We start from the raw sequence: 13,935 nt of genomic DNA on the forward strand, positions 1-13,935 counted from the left end.
TATGTATTTCTCCATTTACCTATTTTACTCCCATACAAAAATAGTTATCATAAAGTGACAGAATTTTTTTTTAAAAAAAGAACAGGTTTATTGTTTAGGACTTAGGTTATGGCAACCTACCTGTCATATCTAATACCATCAAGGAAAGACGCCTACAATTTGGCGATCACTGTCTGAGGAGCAAGTATGAATTGGTGAGTGATGCTTTGCTATGGACTCTACGACATGGACGCGCAAGCCAAGGCCGACCTAGATCCACATACATCCAGCTAATAGCACACGACGCCAACTGTGAACCTGAAGATCTGAGACAGCTGGTGGAAGACAGGAAACTCTGGAGAGGAAGTGTCACATTTGTCCTTGCCAGGACCCCGTCATGATAATGATTATATTACATATAATATCCACTAACCGTTAAGACTCTTTACATTGGTAAAACAAAAATGGATTTTAATATAATGTCAACACAACAACGAAGGCAAAACCACATTGAAATATGAATCCAGGTATGTACGTTTCTTAAATATTACACAATCTGAAAAGAAATAATTACTTATAAATTATCAGGTACTTCAATTATTTACCTCCGACTATATAATTTTACCCCCTAGAGATATATTTACCCCGGATTGAGAACCTCTGGACTAGAATTTTATATAAAAAATGGAAAAGACTGAAAGTAAAAATAAAATAAAACCGAATACAAAACCAACACTCATTCGAATAAAACGAACAGCTTTTCTTTTTGTTTTATTTATTTATGATAAAAATGAACAATATTATTTATTTTAAATGTATTTTTAGTGAAAATTCTTCATTTCATTTCATTTTTTAAAAAGTATTGTGTAATTTACAGTTTATTAAGGTAATAAAACTTTTTTGTTTTTTTAATAAATAAAACTAAAATTCGCATTTTATTGAATAGTTTGCTGGTTTCGTTTTTCAGTTTATTTTCTATCAGTTTCCATTTTTACATAAAACTCGATTCTGACGCAATCTTTTTTATTTTATTTATTTACTTATTAATTCTTGCAGAAAAGCGTCGACATTGCCCGATATTGGATTAATCGCATTTTCTTCTGTCAAACTCCAATATTTTACCACAACGTTAAGGCACATTAGACGATTAGCAGAAACAAAACGACAAATAAAAAATTCCTTGATAAAAAAGAATAAAAACACAAGGCAAATTTTGGTTATTTGTAATGTTTATTACGAATTTACATAAAAATGATTCTTTAAAAAAAGAAAAATATGATACGAATATTTCAGACGTTATACTTAAACACTATGTCGTGCTACAAAAATGGCGTCTACTACGTCTACGGACATGGAAATACTGCAATGTCTACAGTCCAGCTCGTTGGGTTAAAATGATACATTTCTTACTGTTGGGTAAATAGGTCGTCATGTCATCTCCGCCTTCATGTTATTCACTATAAAAAATGCAAGCAACATAAATGTCTTTGTACAAAATAATTATTATAAATCAAGTATCTTAATTGGAATTAATAAGTTGTTTTTAAACAGTTGCTTCGTTAGAATCTGCTGGAAGTTACGAGTTTATACGTGGTCTGTTAGAAATAGTGTAGTGATCAGATACGTTTCGTTTTCCAGCAAATATTTTCAAACGAAACGAACCCAGATAAAAAAAAAGTAATAGTGGAATAGAATACAAACTCCTTTTTACACACACTAACATATATATATATATATATATATATATATATATATATATATATATATATATATATATATATATATATATATATATATATGTATATATATATAAAAATATATATATATATATATATATATATATATATGCAAGTCTGGTTCTTCATAAAAATACAACGTTATCAAAGATTTTATTTCTTGTAAAATTAATCATTTAGGACGCAGGAATGTTCTGCTAAAATCGATGATTATTTAAAAGAAAAGAATAATATAAGAAAACTTTGCATTTTTAAAATGTGTTTAACTGATGTAGATACTATAGAAAAAGAGAGTGCGATAACTACACGTCAAGCATGCTTGTATGTAAGCATTTAAATGTTTCAAAGAAACGTAGGCGCATAAAAAAAAATGGCTGTGCAAGTGTAAAGACATCTGATTAGGCGTACTCGCATTAACAGAATGAATTGATCGCTACATTTCTGTTTGCGTTAGTTGTTGGTTTAAAAAGGAAACGCCATAAGATTCACTTTCAATCACCCACCCGAACTGACAGCCGTCGTTGAGTCTTTTCAATCTTTGAAGTTTGAATAGCCAACTTCCGGTTAGATAGAGAAAAATGGAAGAAATAGGGACTGTTGATCGAGCTTTGATAAACGGCTTCAAAAAAGTTAATCGACGAATGGAAATATGAGAAACCAGATTTCATCAACATTTGTTATAGTTTTTTTAGAACTTGACATGTTATTCTGTGCGCATGGTAGCCTTAGCACAATTCTCTATAATTTATGAAACGTTAAAGTCGTCCTTATTAGCGCCCACACGTATATATACATATATATATACACACATATACATATATATACACACATACATACAGGTTTTCTTTCTGCATTCTTAAATCCAGATTTTATCCTTTTCCTAACATAACCTGGTATATTACGTCATCCCGCACGCACAGAAACGCTGAATTCCAACGTGGCTATCTATAATATCTATGGTTAACTCTGAAAAAAAAAATATCCGATAAAAACATTACATTTCGCGCAAAAAATTATAAATTAAATTTAAATCAAGGTAAAATAATAAATAGCATGATTTAGATTTACTTAAATATTTGTTTTGTAATTTTAAGTTATACGTAACCACTTTACATATGAGTGAGTAACTTATCCTTGCATTTGCTATGAGGTTTATAAATGTGGTAAAAGAGACACAAACACAATAAAGAACATTTATTCTGGTCTACATTGATTGACTGTACGTAAATGTCAGTGAAAATTTTACAATTTCGTTTTTGAAATGATTTTGTCAGATCTTTTGAAGAGCGGAGTTGAAAGCCCATCCATTTCGAATAAGGATCTATTGAAGACCCAATAATTTCGAACAAACTTTTATTGAAGGCCCAATCATTTCGAACCAAAACTTATTGAAGGCTTAATCATTTCGAACCAAAATTTATTGATGGCTCAATCATTTCAAACCCAAATTTATTGAAAACCTAATTATTTCGAATAAAACTTATTGAAAGCTCAATCATTTCGAACAAAAATCTTTTGAAGGTCTCATCACTTTTGTCAAAAATTCCTTAAATGCTCAATTAAGTTGGACAAAAATCTATTGAGGGTCAAACCATTTCGAACAAAAATCTTTTGAAGGCATCTGTTGGAAGCAATTTCTGACAAAGCACCAAGTATTTAGTATAAAAATGGATAAAAAAAAAGGCACAGCGCATTTTTATCCAACTATACGCCTCCATCTATTTGAAAACTAATTTTTAATATAGGACGGCGATTTTCACACCACTATCGACTCTCGCCATAGAAATCAAATAGTAACGTTCCACCTTTCGGAATAATCTCCTTATAAAGAATTAAAACTTTTCTTTTCATTTTCCGTTGTATTTATCCGGGAAACAAGAAATGGATTGTTGAAAAATAAATGTGAAATGCAGAGTCTATAAAAGTCAATATGAAAGGAATCCCGACGTAGAATAAAAGAGTTGAGATCTTCAGAAGGTTCTTTACTAGAAAGCCGAGGAACTATAACCAAATCAGGTCTTGGATACCATTCAGAGCATAACAATAAGATTGTTATTATAAACAACTCGAGCGTGCCAATGTTGTATTTCCATCAGAACTGTCTGTCTTTTATTAATCGTATTGGTATCATCGTTCAGTGTGACAATGCTTCATATCATTCAATATGATCAGATCAAAGGATAATAAAGTCCTTTACTTTTGTCTTCAATACTCAAAAGACATAACACGTAACTTCAGGATCACACGTCGATTATGATCAAGATGTTTACATGAATTTCTCTGCCAAACGGCACAACGCAAGTGTTAAGATCTGAAATATTTTGGCCGTCAGTTGATCTAGATGTTTTTTCTTATAGAAGAGGAGGCTCAACTTTTGCTTATATTCATTGTTTTTTTTTTTCTTGTAAGTGTAATATAAGCGTGAACCGCTAAACCTATTACATTCAGAAATACACAAGACACAAACCACACGCACACACATGTATGTATGTATGTATGTATCAGAATAGAATTAAGGCAGTTGATCTTGAAGAAATATAAGCTCCATATCTTAATTAATAGAGCTAGGTCAATAGTAAATGGTAAATATTCTTAGCTATAACACTACTACTTTCATGGTATCATCGATTAACTGACGTTTCCCAAAATAAGGAAAATCGATAATGCTAACCGGAATAATATATATATATATATATATATATATATATATATATATATATATATATATATAGCATAATTGTACGCAGAATAAAACATGTTAGTCGTCAAATCTTTTTGATAATTGTTTTTAATTCGATGTACGTTAAAATAAATCACATTATATATATATATATATATATATATATATATATATATATATATATATATATATATATGAGAGAGAGAGAGAGAGAGAGAAAGAGTACCTCAGAAAAAATTTTCGCCGATAATTTTAGTGAATACTACCAAACGTATAGTTGCGTAGGAATATCAAATGTTGAACACGCAAATTTGAAAACAACATTGTCTTAAATTTCATAAGTATCATTAAGATCGCATAATTTTAATTATGCGAACTTAGATGTAGGCATAAGATATACTCTGCCATATGTATGCATACGATATCATTGTATGGTAAGTGTATGCATATGATATTATGGTATGCTTTTTTATTGCTAATGAATCAAATCGTTTTATCACATACTTTCGCAATTACACTTTTGGATAGTTTCCATTTAATATTGGTTACCAATTTTCTTGGACACCCGGTATATATATATATATATATATATATATATATATATATATATATATATATATATATATATATATATATATATATATATATATATATATATTGCTAGCAACTTTTGAGATTGAGCTGTACTACGCGTTTATGTTTCGGACTCAAAATGTTGACTATGACCTTTGATATCACAGACGCCGGGACGACATAGTTTGGTAGATGCTTTAAAAGGTTTGTTTCTTTTACTCTCTTTTCTCCATAAACCAGCTTTCACAATTAGTGTAAGTCTTGCAATGAAACTAAAAACAACGAGATCACTTACGCGAGGTCGGAGATATACATGGTTCAGTTGAAATTGGTTGATTATTGTTTCGTGAAATTGAAATGGATGCTTGTTTGTGGTTTAACTACGCATTGTGTCTATATTAATAGCAAGGGGTTTTATTTCAAGTAAAGCATACATCTACAAAAAATATATATGTATAGAAAATAAACCGGCTGAGACATAGAAATAAATCACACGCAAATGCACGACAATAAAACAAATGACTTCAGTTTTTAAATAGCTGTGGAAAAAAAACAAATATGGCGTCGATTCGTTCGCGATTGATTTAGTAGGGACATTTTTCTTTTTCGCATATGAAAGCAAGATATACAATGGATATTTTGTATGAAAAATAATGCAGTTGGTTCATTTGCTGTTGGTATATGATTCGTAAGTTTTGGTGTTAAAAAAATTATACTTGTAATGGATGTATATCCAGAAGATTTCATTATTTTTGACAGAGCCCGACTCAATCCCGGAAATAGCCGAGACAGTTTACAATTTTAAAGTCGCAAAAATGTAAAAAGTCAGACGACACTAAGTATGCAAGGGTTAGGTTAGGATTAATATGTCAAAAATAAATGTTGGAAAAAGTGTCGCTAACAAACTAAAAATGGCTTTCAAATCATAAATTGCTTCAATCATTTCCGGGACTGGCCTGAGATTCTCTTTCTAATTATTAAAATCCACTGGATAACTATTCAAAACTAGTACCATTTTTGTAGCATGAACCTACTTGGTTATTAAACATTACATACATTTATATTGCTATGAGTTTGAATGTAGCAAAATTGTTGTGCACAATAGATATTTTTCCATTTGTTTAAAGCTAAATGTTTTTTTACATTTTTTTTCAATTTTTTTTCAATTTTTTAAGCTAAATTTCGATACATAAATTATATGTCAAAGTCATTGGTTGTCATGATCATTTTTGTCTGCTGGTTATTTGCATGCACAGTGGCGTCGAATTTTTTGTCTTTACAAATATGGCCGACATTCGGAGTTGAAGCAAAGATGTTATCTCTCTCAATTTTTTTTTTATTTTTTCGAAATAAAATATTGAATGCAACGATTACTTCTGCTGGCGGACATTTGCAAAAGAGGCCAACTGTTTTTTTTTTCTTTTTTGTTTTTGTTTTTTTGGGGGGGTTGTCGTTTTTTTTGTTTTTTGGTTTTTTTTTTGTTTTTTGGGGGTTTTTTTTCGTAATGTTAGACTTCTCTGTGCAAGTCAGTAATTGAACTATCATCTTTAAAAAAATCGGTGAAGGTGCAGAATAGTTAACAAACACCCCTTTGTATTCTTCATGTTAAAAACTGTATTGTAAATAATTATGTTATTATTTAGAAACCCATTTTTAACATGAATAGTGGGAATGGGGCTTTGTTAAACCGTCTGTCCATACGCTAAAAACGTAATTAATTAATGAATTATTTAGAAAAATAAAATGAATACACGATAACCATTCTAGTCCATCCCACTCCTAATTCCAAATGCTCTCTTTCAACTCAAAACGCCAGTTTCGATTTTTCTTAATTGCATATACAGTTGAATGAATCATATTAGCTAAAAAAATGTTTTAATTAAATATAAAAAACGACTACATTTAATTAATGATACGGAGTAATAAAAATAAACCGGGTTAGTTCTTTCTTTCTTTTTTTCTTTTCTTCTGTAAATATAGCCAGCAGTACGGTGTAGCCGCGGCTACAACAGCCGTCTTGGCAGTGGCAACATTGGCTAAGATTAATGAAGTACAATGAGATCGGAGAAAGCTCACTGGCGGAATGAAGAATGTCAATGATGTTAAATGATTAAATATTATTAACTACAGCGGATCTATGGCGCCGTTAGAATTAGGAGGAGAGAAGAGATGTTCACTTAGAGATGCGTAATTCCGATGGTGGTCATCAGAATGAATCCAAGGCTCAACCCAACGGCCTGAAAATATACAAGAAAAACAAATTTTTACAAAGGGTTAATTTATCATTACAAAAGAAAAATTTTTGATACTCAAAGTTTTATTTATAGTGAATATTTACTTTCAGTTACTGTCATGTCATCGCTGACGGTAATGTTCATACAACCTGGAATACAATTTTCAAAAGAGAAAAACGTCTTCTAAAAACTATATATATATATATATATATATATATATATATATATATATATATATATATATATAATTATATATATATAATTATATATATGTATAATTATATAGATATATAATTATATATATATATAATTATATATATATATATATATATATATATATAATTATATATATATATATATATATAATTATATATATATATATATAATTATATATATATATATATATATAATTATATATATATATATATATATAATTATATATATATATATATATATATAATTATATATATATATAATTATATATATATATATATATAATTATATATATATATATATAAATATATATATATATAATTATATATATATATAATTATATATATATATAATTATATATATATAATTATATATATATATATATATATAATTATATATATATATATATATATAATTATATATATATATATATATATATATTCCATTTTCACCCAAACAAGGCACTTTGATATAGGGGATTACTATCGGAGACATAAGTTGCAGGGATACGATGGAGGGAGTTGAGCAGCAAAATATTTGTTAACATTATACTTGAACTTATACATATCTGTACAGTTGGGGAAGGAGGAACTCAGAATGGAATTTCAGAGTGTAGCAGTTCTGGGGAAGAAACTATTAGAGTAGAAGGCTGTCTTACATCTAAAGATCACTACTGTGTAGAGGTGCGATTTTGCTGCTTGTCGGGTTTACCGAGGTATTTACGTCGAGGGGGCATAAGTGCTTGCAGTTTGTCAGAGCATTCACCATTAAAATACTTGTAAAACAGGCAGAGGGATGCAGCATTTCGTCGATGGGACAGAGGTTGAAGCTTAGATGACAGTTCAGAACCTATCAGATTGGCGACTCTCTTTTGGAATCTCCAGGAATGAGAGACTAGTAGCAGATGCACCAACCCAAATGAGACAATAATACTCCATACGTGCGCGAATAGTGGCCTTATAGAGGGATAGGACACTTTCAGGCGTAAGTAGTTTCTAGCATGGTAGAGAGAGCCCACCTTCTCCGCAGCGGTCTTGGCAAGCTCTCAATGTATCTGTTCCAACTCATGTTCCCTGTGAACGCTAGGCTGAGAAGTTTATAAGTATTTTCAGGTAATGTATCTTTAGCCATAGCTATTGGTGGTTGAGAAGGCTTGAGAAGGAAACGAGCTTAGTCTTGACAGCATTGAATGTGACCATCCATTTTTGTTCCCATTCCACTACAGATTGGAGGCTTTCGTCTAGTGTTTCTGCCATTTTCTTAGATATCTGTTCATTTGTTTTTCCTTTGTGCCTGTTATAGAGCGTAGTGTCATCAGCAAATATACCCATCTCAGAGACAATTTTATCAGGGAGGTCATTTATGAATATTACGAATAATAAAGGTCCAAGGATAGACCCCTGAGGTACTCCCGAATCGATATCATCGTTTAGAGGTACCACAGTCGAGATGAGATCGGGTTCACATGCTTTTGAAGTGTCAAGGTTTTTTATGATAGCATGCACCTGAGAAGGGGTAACTTTCAGATCATCTAGTGTGGCGTCTGTTCGCAAAGGAAAGTTAGTGAGGGAGTGATTTGCTGGATTGAATGTGGAATTTGAGATAAACCGACTGGCAAGCATTCTCGGTTGCCATGCAAACAACCTCGTGGTTGTTGGGTAGTGGGAGAATTGTTGATTGCCTATTATTTACTCCACTGTTGTAGATTTTCTTAAATCACGGATATAAGGAAAACATTTTAATAACATAAATAGGTTCGCAAAAGAATGTAATCCATTATCTAGAATGTTTTTGAGGAGGTGATATTTGATCAACACTTCCGAGGAGCTCCGAGGTAAAATACTACTTTGTTTTTAAATTCTCGAAACAGTTTTTCATGCCAAAGAACTGATTACCCCAACAATAATAGGACTAGCGTAATTCTTTGAAACAAAATAATAGTGATTGCAAAGGATTGTATATACGCCAGCAGTAGTCAACCTAGAGGAGTTAAACCCGCTTCCTTCGAAAGAGAAAGTGTCAAAGGAATATTAAATTTACAAGCGGTCTCGTCGCATGTATATCCCGGTCAAAAGAGATGACGTTAGGTTTTTGCAGTTCTTGCAGGGGGTGTTGACTTCCTCCTCCATATAACATCTGGCATTCCCAAATGGTCACCCATCTGGTATTGACTAGGCTCAACATTGCGTAACTTGGGTGATCTAACGAGAACCGATATGTGAACGTAATTATGCTATATATAAATACTGACTTACAAGCAAAATAGTTTTCCAACGGATAATTTGGGATTATAAGTTTTAGTGCTTTTTATATTGTTTTAATGGTTGAAAACTTTCAAGACTAATAACAAGAAATCAATTTTAAAATCTTAAAAAAAAAAAAAAAAAAAAAAACGCCGATGATACTGACCATTTTTGCAGCTGAATTGTGTTCCTGTGGTTGTTTTTCGCCTTCCTTATTAGCCGAGTCGCTGTTGCTATTGCTTCCGCTGCTGCTCGGTGGTGGGTCACTAGTCGGCACAGACGCTTCAGCGGTTTCATCAGCGGCGGCCTCAACGGCTACACCTGTGCCATCACCGGCCTTTCCGTCCTGGATGTAAATATCATGAGATGTCTTCTCATGCTGAGCAGCCACGACGGCTGTGTGCTTCCCGCTGATCGCAATGCTTTCGGTTACTGTCATATCATCGCTGACAGTAATGTTCGTACAACCTGGAATAAAATTAAAAAGAGAAAAAAATGTATTTTAAAACAAAAGCAAGAATTCTTTTTCACTCGGAACAAGGTATGTCATTTGGACATAATCGGTTACTTTTGGGGATCCTGTTTAACAGAGGACTGTGGGGAGTTAAGTAGCGAGATGTTTGTTCGCAGTACATTCAAACTTTTGTATGTTAGTACACCCAAGGATGTGGGAAACAAAGAAGAAAGTTGCAAAGTTTAGCAATTCGTGCGAACAAACTATTACAGTAAAAGATTTTTCGGCATCTAGGAATTTCAACAATGAAGGAGGTGGATTTCGCAGTTAGTCAGGAATGTGGAGGGGGGCACAGGTGTTATGAATTCACTAGAGCCCATTTCCTTAAAGTACTTGAAAAACGGGCACAGGATGCAACATTGCAGTGATGAGACAGAAGTAGGAGCTTGGTCGATAATGCGGAACCTACTAGATTTGATTATACTGTTTAAGAGTAAAAGCTGTGGCAACAATACCGCATGCATTAATGAACTGTGGCTTTGTAAAGATATCGGACGCTATCCGGTAGTAACTTCGTAAGAGAGATGTAGAAAAAGCTTGGTAATGTTTAATAGTCGTGGTCAGAGATGGGCGCGAGATAAAATTATGTGTAAGCTACAAATGGGTTTATGCTGTTATTTTTGTTATATATTACTAAACGATGAATCATTTCTATTTAAAATTCATTTAGTATTATGCATGTAAAAATTGAGAAAATCACACTTGAAATATGCAAACATGATGTAAATAAGCAAAACAAAATGGCCACCGAATTAAACCAGATGTGGTGTTTATAAGTATCGGAAAAAGTGTAGCCTAATTTCCGATTTCAAAAACGATTATGTACTCCTGATCTATAATCCTGATGTTTTTCTAAATGACAACTATATTATTAGGTTGGTGCAAAAATAATGTCGTTTATATATATATATATATATATATATATATATATATATATATATATATATATATATATATATATATATATATATATATATATATATACACACACACGTCAAGAAACGACCTAATATTAAGAAATTCATTCTTAAAATGGGAAGGTGACTTTTCCGTTCCTACGTCATTCTAATTTTCATATCAATCGTCAGTTATTTTCAAATTGCATTTTCACAATTAGCGACGACTAAATGCAACTTCATTATTTTAATCAATTACGAAGAAAATATGCGGGAGGAAATATTTAGAAATATCTACTCGTATAGTATCGTGGCTACCGTAATATTGATGGCCTAGCGACGACTATAATTTAGTCTGGTGACGTCATAAACATCGGTGTGTTGAAATTTGGTCACGTGTCTCATGACTAAACCGGAAGTTGGTTCAAACTTTTAGGGGATTAAATAAATTTAAACATGCCGTCGAGATGTATAGTTCCAAAATGCTGAGGTAACTCCGAAAATGGACCAAAAGTTACCGTGGTTTCATTTCCCCAAAAAAAGGAAATAATTTACCAGTGGATTAATGCAATAAAAAGAAAGGATTTTACTCCATCTAAATATAGCAGAGTAAGTGTTAAAATGTTTGAGATATTAAAAAAAAAAAATTAAAAAAAACAAAAAAAAAAATTAAAAAAACAAAAAAACGCGCCTTTTTTATTTTTATTTATTTATTTTTTTTTAGAACGTATTTTAAAATAAAAATGAAAGTATGTATATAAAAAATGAATTTTACATGTAATTTAAGTTATGTGCTGAAATAATAAATTATTATTTAGAAACTTATTTAAAATGGGGAGTATGGTGAAAATATTATGTACTTTCACCTAACAATTTAAATAAAAACGGAATTCCTTGTTTAAATAATTCTAAATAAGAAAAATCATTTATCTTTTTAGTTCAACTATTTTACTATGCAATATTTATATCAGCGTGAAATAGATTAAACTTTTTTTTTTAAGTTTATGACCGTTTTTGTTATCCCGAAAGCTTATTAATAATTATTTGTGGCAAATGTCGTGGCCCTGTAGGTGTCAGAATTTTGGAGAATATACTTCCAAAATAAACTATTAAAATTGTTTTAAAAAATAATAGAAATATTTTTTATTAAAAAAAAAAAGTGTTTACACAATGCCGGCAATAAATAATATTTCTGTTATTTTTTAAAACAATTTTAATAGTTTATTTTGGAAGTATATTCCATAAAGAAAATAAACAACACACTTTAAACGGAGAAATTACTAGTTTTGTATATGTTATTCGCAGTTTTGTGTTAGGGTTGTCAAAAATTCCCCCAAAATTCTGATAATGCTAGTGGCGCTGTAAACGAAAATAAGGTTTAAAATTACGGCAAACAAATAGTTTCCAAGATATGAAGATATGTTAGTTTTAAAAAATGGGGGATTACTTTTCTATAAGAATTTAACTTAAAATGAGCACCCACTTTATGGCCATCGTTTTTTTAGGGCGCTTTCTTTTTAACAAATAAAAGCAAAGAAAAATGAGTATCGCCACCTTTAAGTTAGGGGTTGGGAGTCAACGTACAATGAACAGCTTAACGTAAAATGAGCACCCCCTTTCAAAAAGTGTAAACAGAATTTTTGCCGGGGAGAGGGGGTCAACTGTAGGTGCTCATTTTACGTTTAGTTGTGTTCATTCCTACATCAAAGAGGCACTTCGCCTTGGTTGAGGCGAAAATGTAATTTTTAAAAAAAATTGCTCGTTGCACATGTAAAAAAAAAAAAAAAAAAAATGGCCATAAAGTGGGTGGTTGTTTTAGGTTAAATTATCCCCCCCCCTTTTTTTTTACTAACATCTCTTTATATCTTGGAAACTACTAGTTTGCCGTAATTTTAAACGTTATTTTCGTTCTCAGCCCCCCCCCCCGAAAACCTATAAATGTGATAAATTAAAAGGATTTTTCGAGGGTGGACTAATTCTGCACATTTACCTTATTTTTTTATTTTATCGTTTTTTGTCATGTAATTTTCTTCTATTTTTGTATTAAGTCAAACATGGTACGATTTTATTTTAAATTATTTCTTTAGGTATGTGAACTTCATTTTCGACCTGAAGACATACAGCGAGAGGCATCAGCATTTGATGAAAGGACGGTGCTATTCCTCGAATATTACCAAACTGTTCCTCCTATTTATCGTTATCAACCACATTTAGAGAGTCTCCTACCTAACGCAAAGAAAATGCGTTTAGAAAATTCTGCTCTTAAGCGTGCATTATGTGAAAGTGTTGCTGACGAGTTACGGAAACCTAAAACTTTCCATAATATTGATGATTTAGAAAAAATTAATGTTTATAGATAAAAATTATTGGACTTCTATTAGGCAAGACAATACCATGATTATATGCCATATAAAGAGATACCCATGCCCAAAAATAAAAATGTCTATGGTGATTGAACCGGACTTGGCCGTTAGAGAATTCTGTAGTGATGTGGAAATGAGTGCTATAGAGGAGTATAGAATTCCTAAAAATGTAACAGAGGAAAATACTCTACAGGTTTTGATGGAAAACATGAAAAAAAATGGACATCGAAGAACAGGAAATGAAAACTTCTAATATAAGTTCTTTATTAAAATTAATCTTATCATTTTTCCTATTAGTGTAAGATGAATCATTTAAATATTTTAATGCCATTAAGTTCATGTATGAACAAATTAACATAATGACAATGAATAAGGTTAATTATTCGAGTGAAATGATGGTATTTTCTTCCTTATTATATAACTGCTCCCCTAGAGGGTACAGACTGTTAAGAGACACTAAAAATGTAATCTTACCATGCTATTCAACCATTCAAAGATTAACCT

At 31.3% G+C, this 13,935-nt stretch overlaps 1 protein-coding gene across 1 annotated transcript in view; it reads right to left on the reverse strand.

Annotated features, from left to right (window-relative positions):
* Positions 1-6,093: 6,093 nt before the first annotated feature.
* The window catches only part of LOC145279704 (uncharacterized), an 83,344-nt gene continuing 75,502 nt past the window's right edge, over positions 6,094-13,935 (reverse strand). Inside the window, exons 3-4 of the mRNA XM_080130984.1 lie at positions 9,825-10,126; positions 6,094-7,205 (exon numbers count right to left, since the gene is read on the reverse strand). Of these exons, the coding sequence (XP_079987110.1) occupies positions 7,146-7,205; positions 9,825-10,126 (362 nt within the window). The 3' untranslated portion in view covers positions 6,094-7,145. The remainder of the gene's footprint in view (positions 7,206-9,824; positions 10,127-13,935) is intronic.

The sequence above is a fragment of the Euprymna scolopes genome, chromosome 7 (genome assembly GCF_053919585.1).
Source record: "Euprymna scolopes isolate OS-2025 chromosome 7, ASM5391958v1, whole genome shotgun sequence".
Classification (NCBI taxonomy): Eukaryota; Metazoa; Mollusca; class Cephalopoda; order Sepiida; family Sepiolidae; genus Euprymna; species Euprymna scolopes.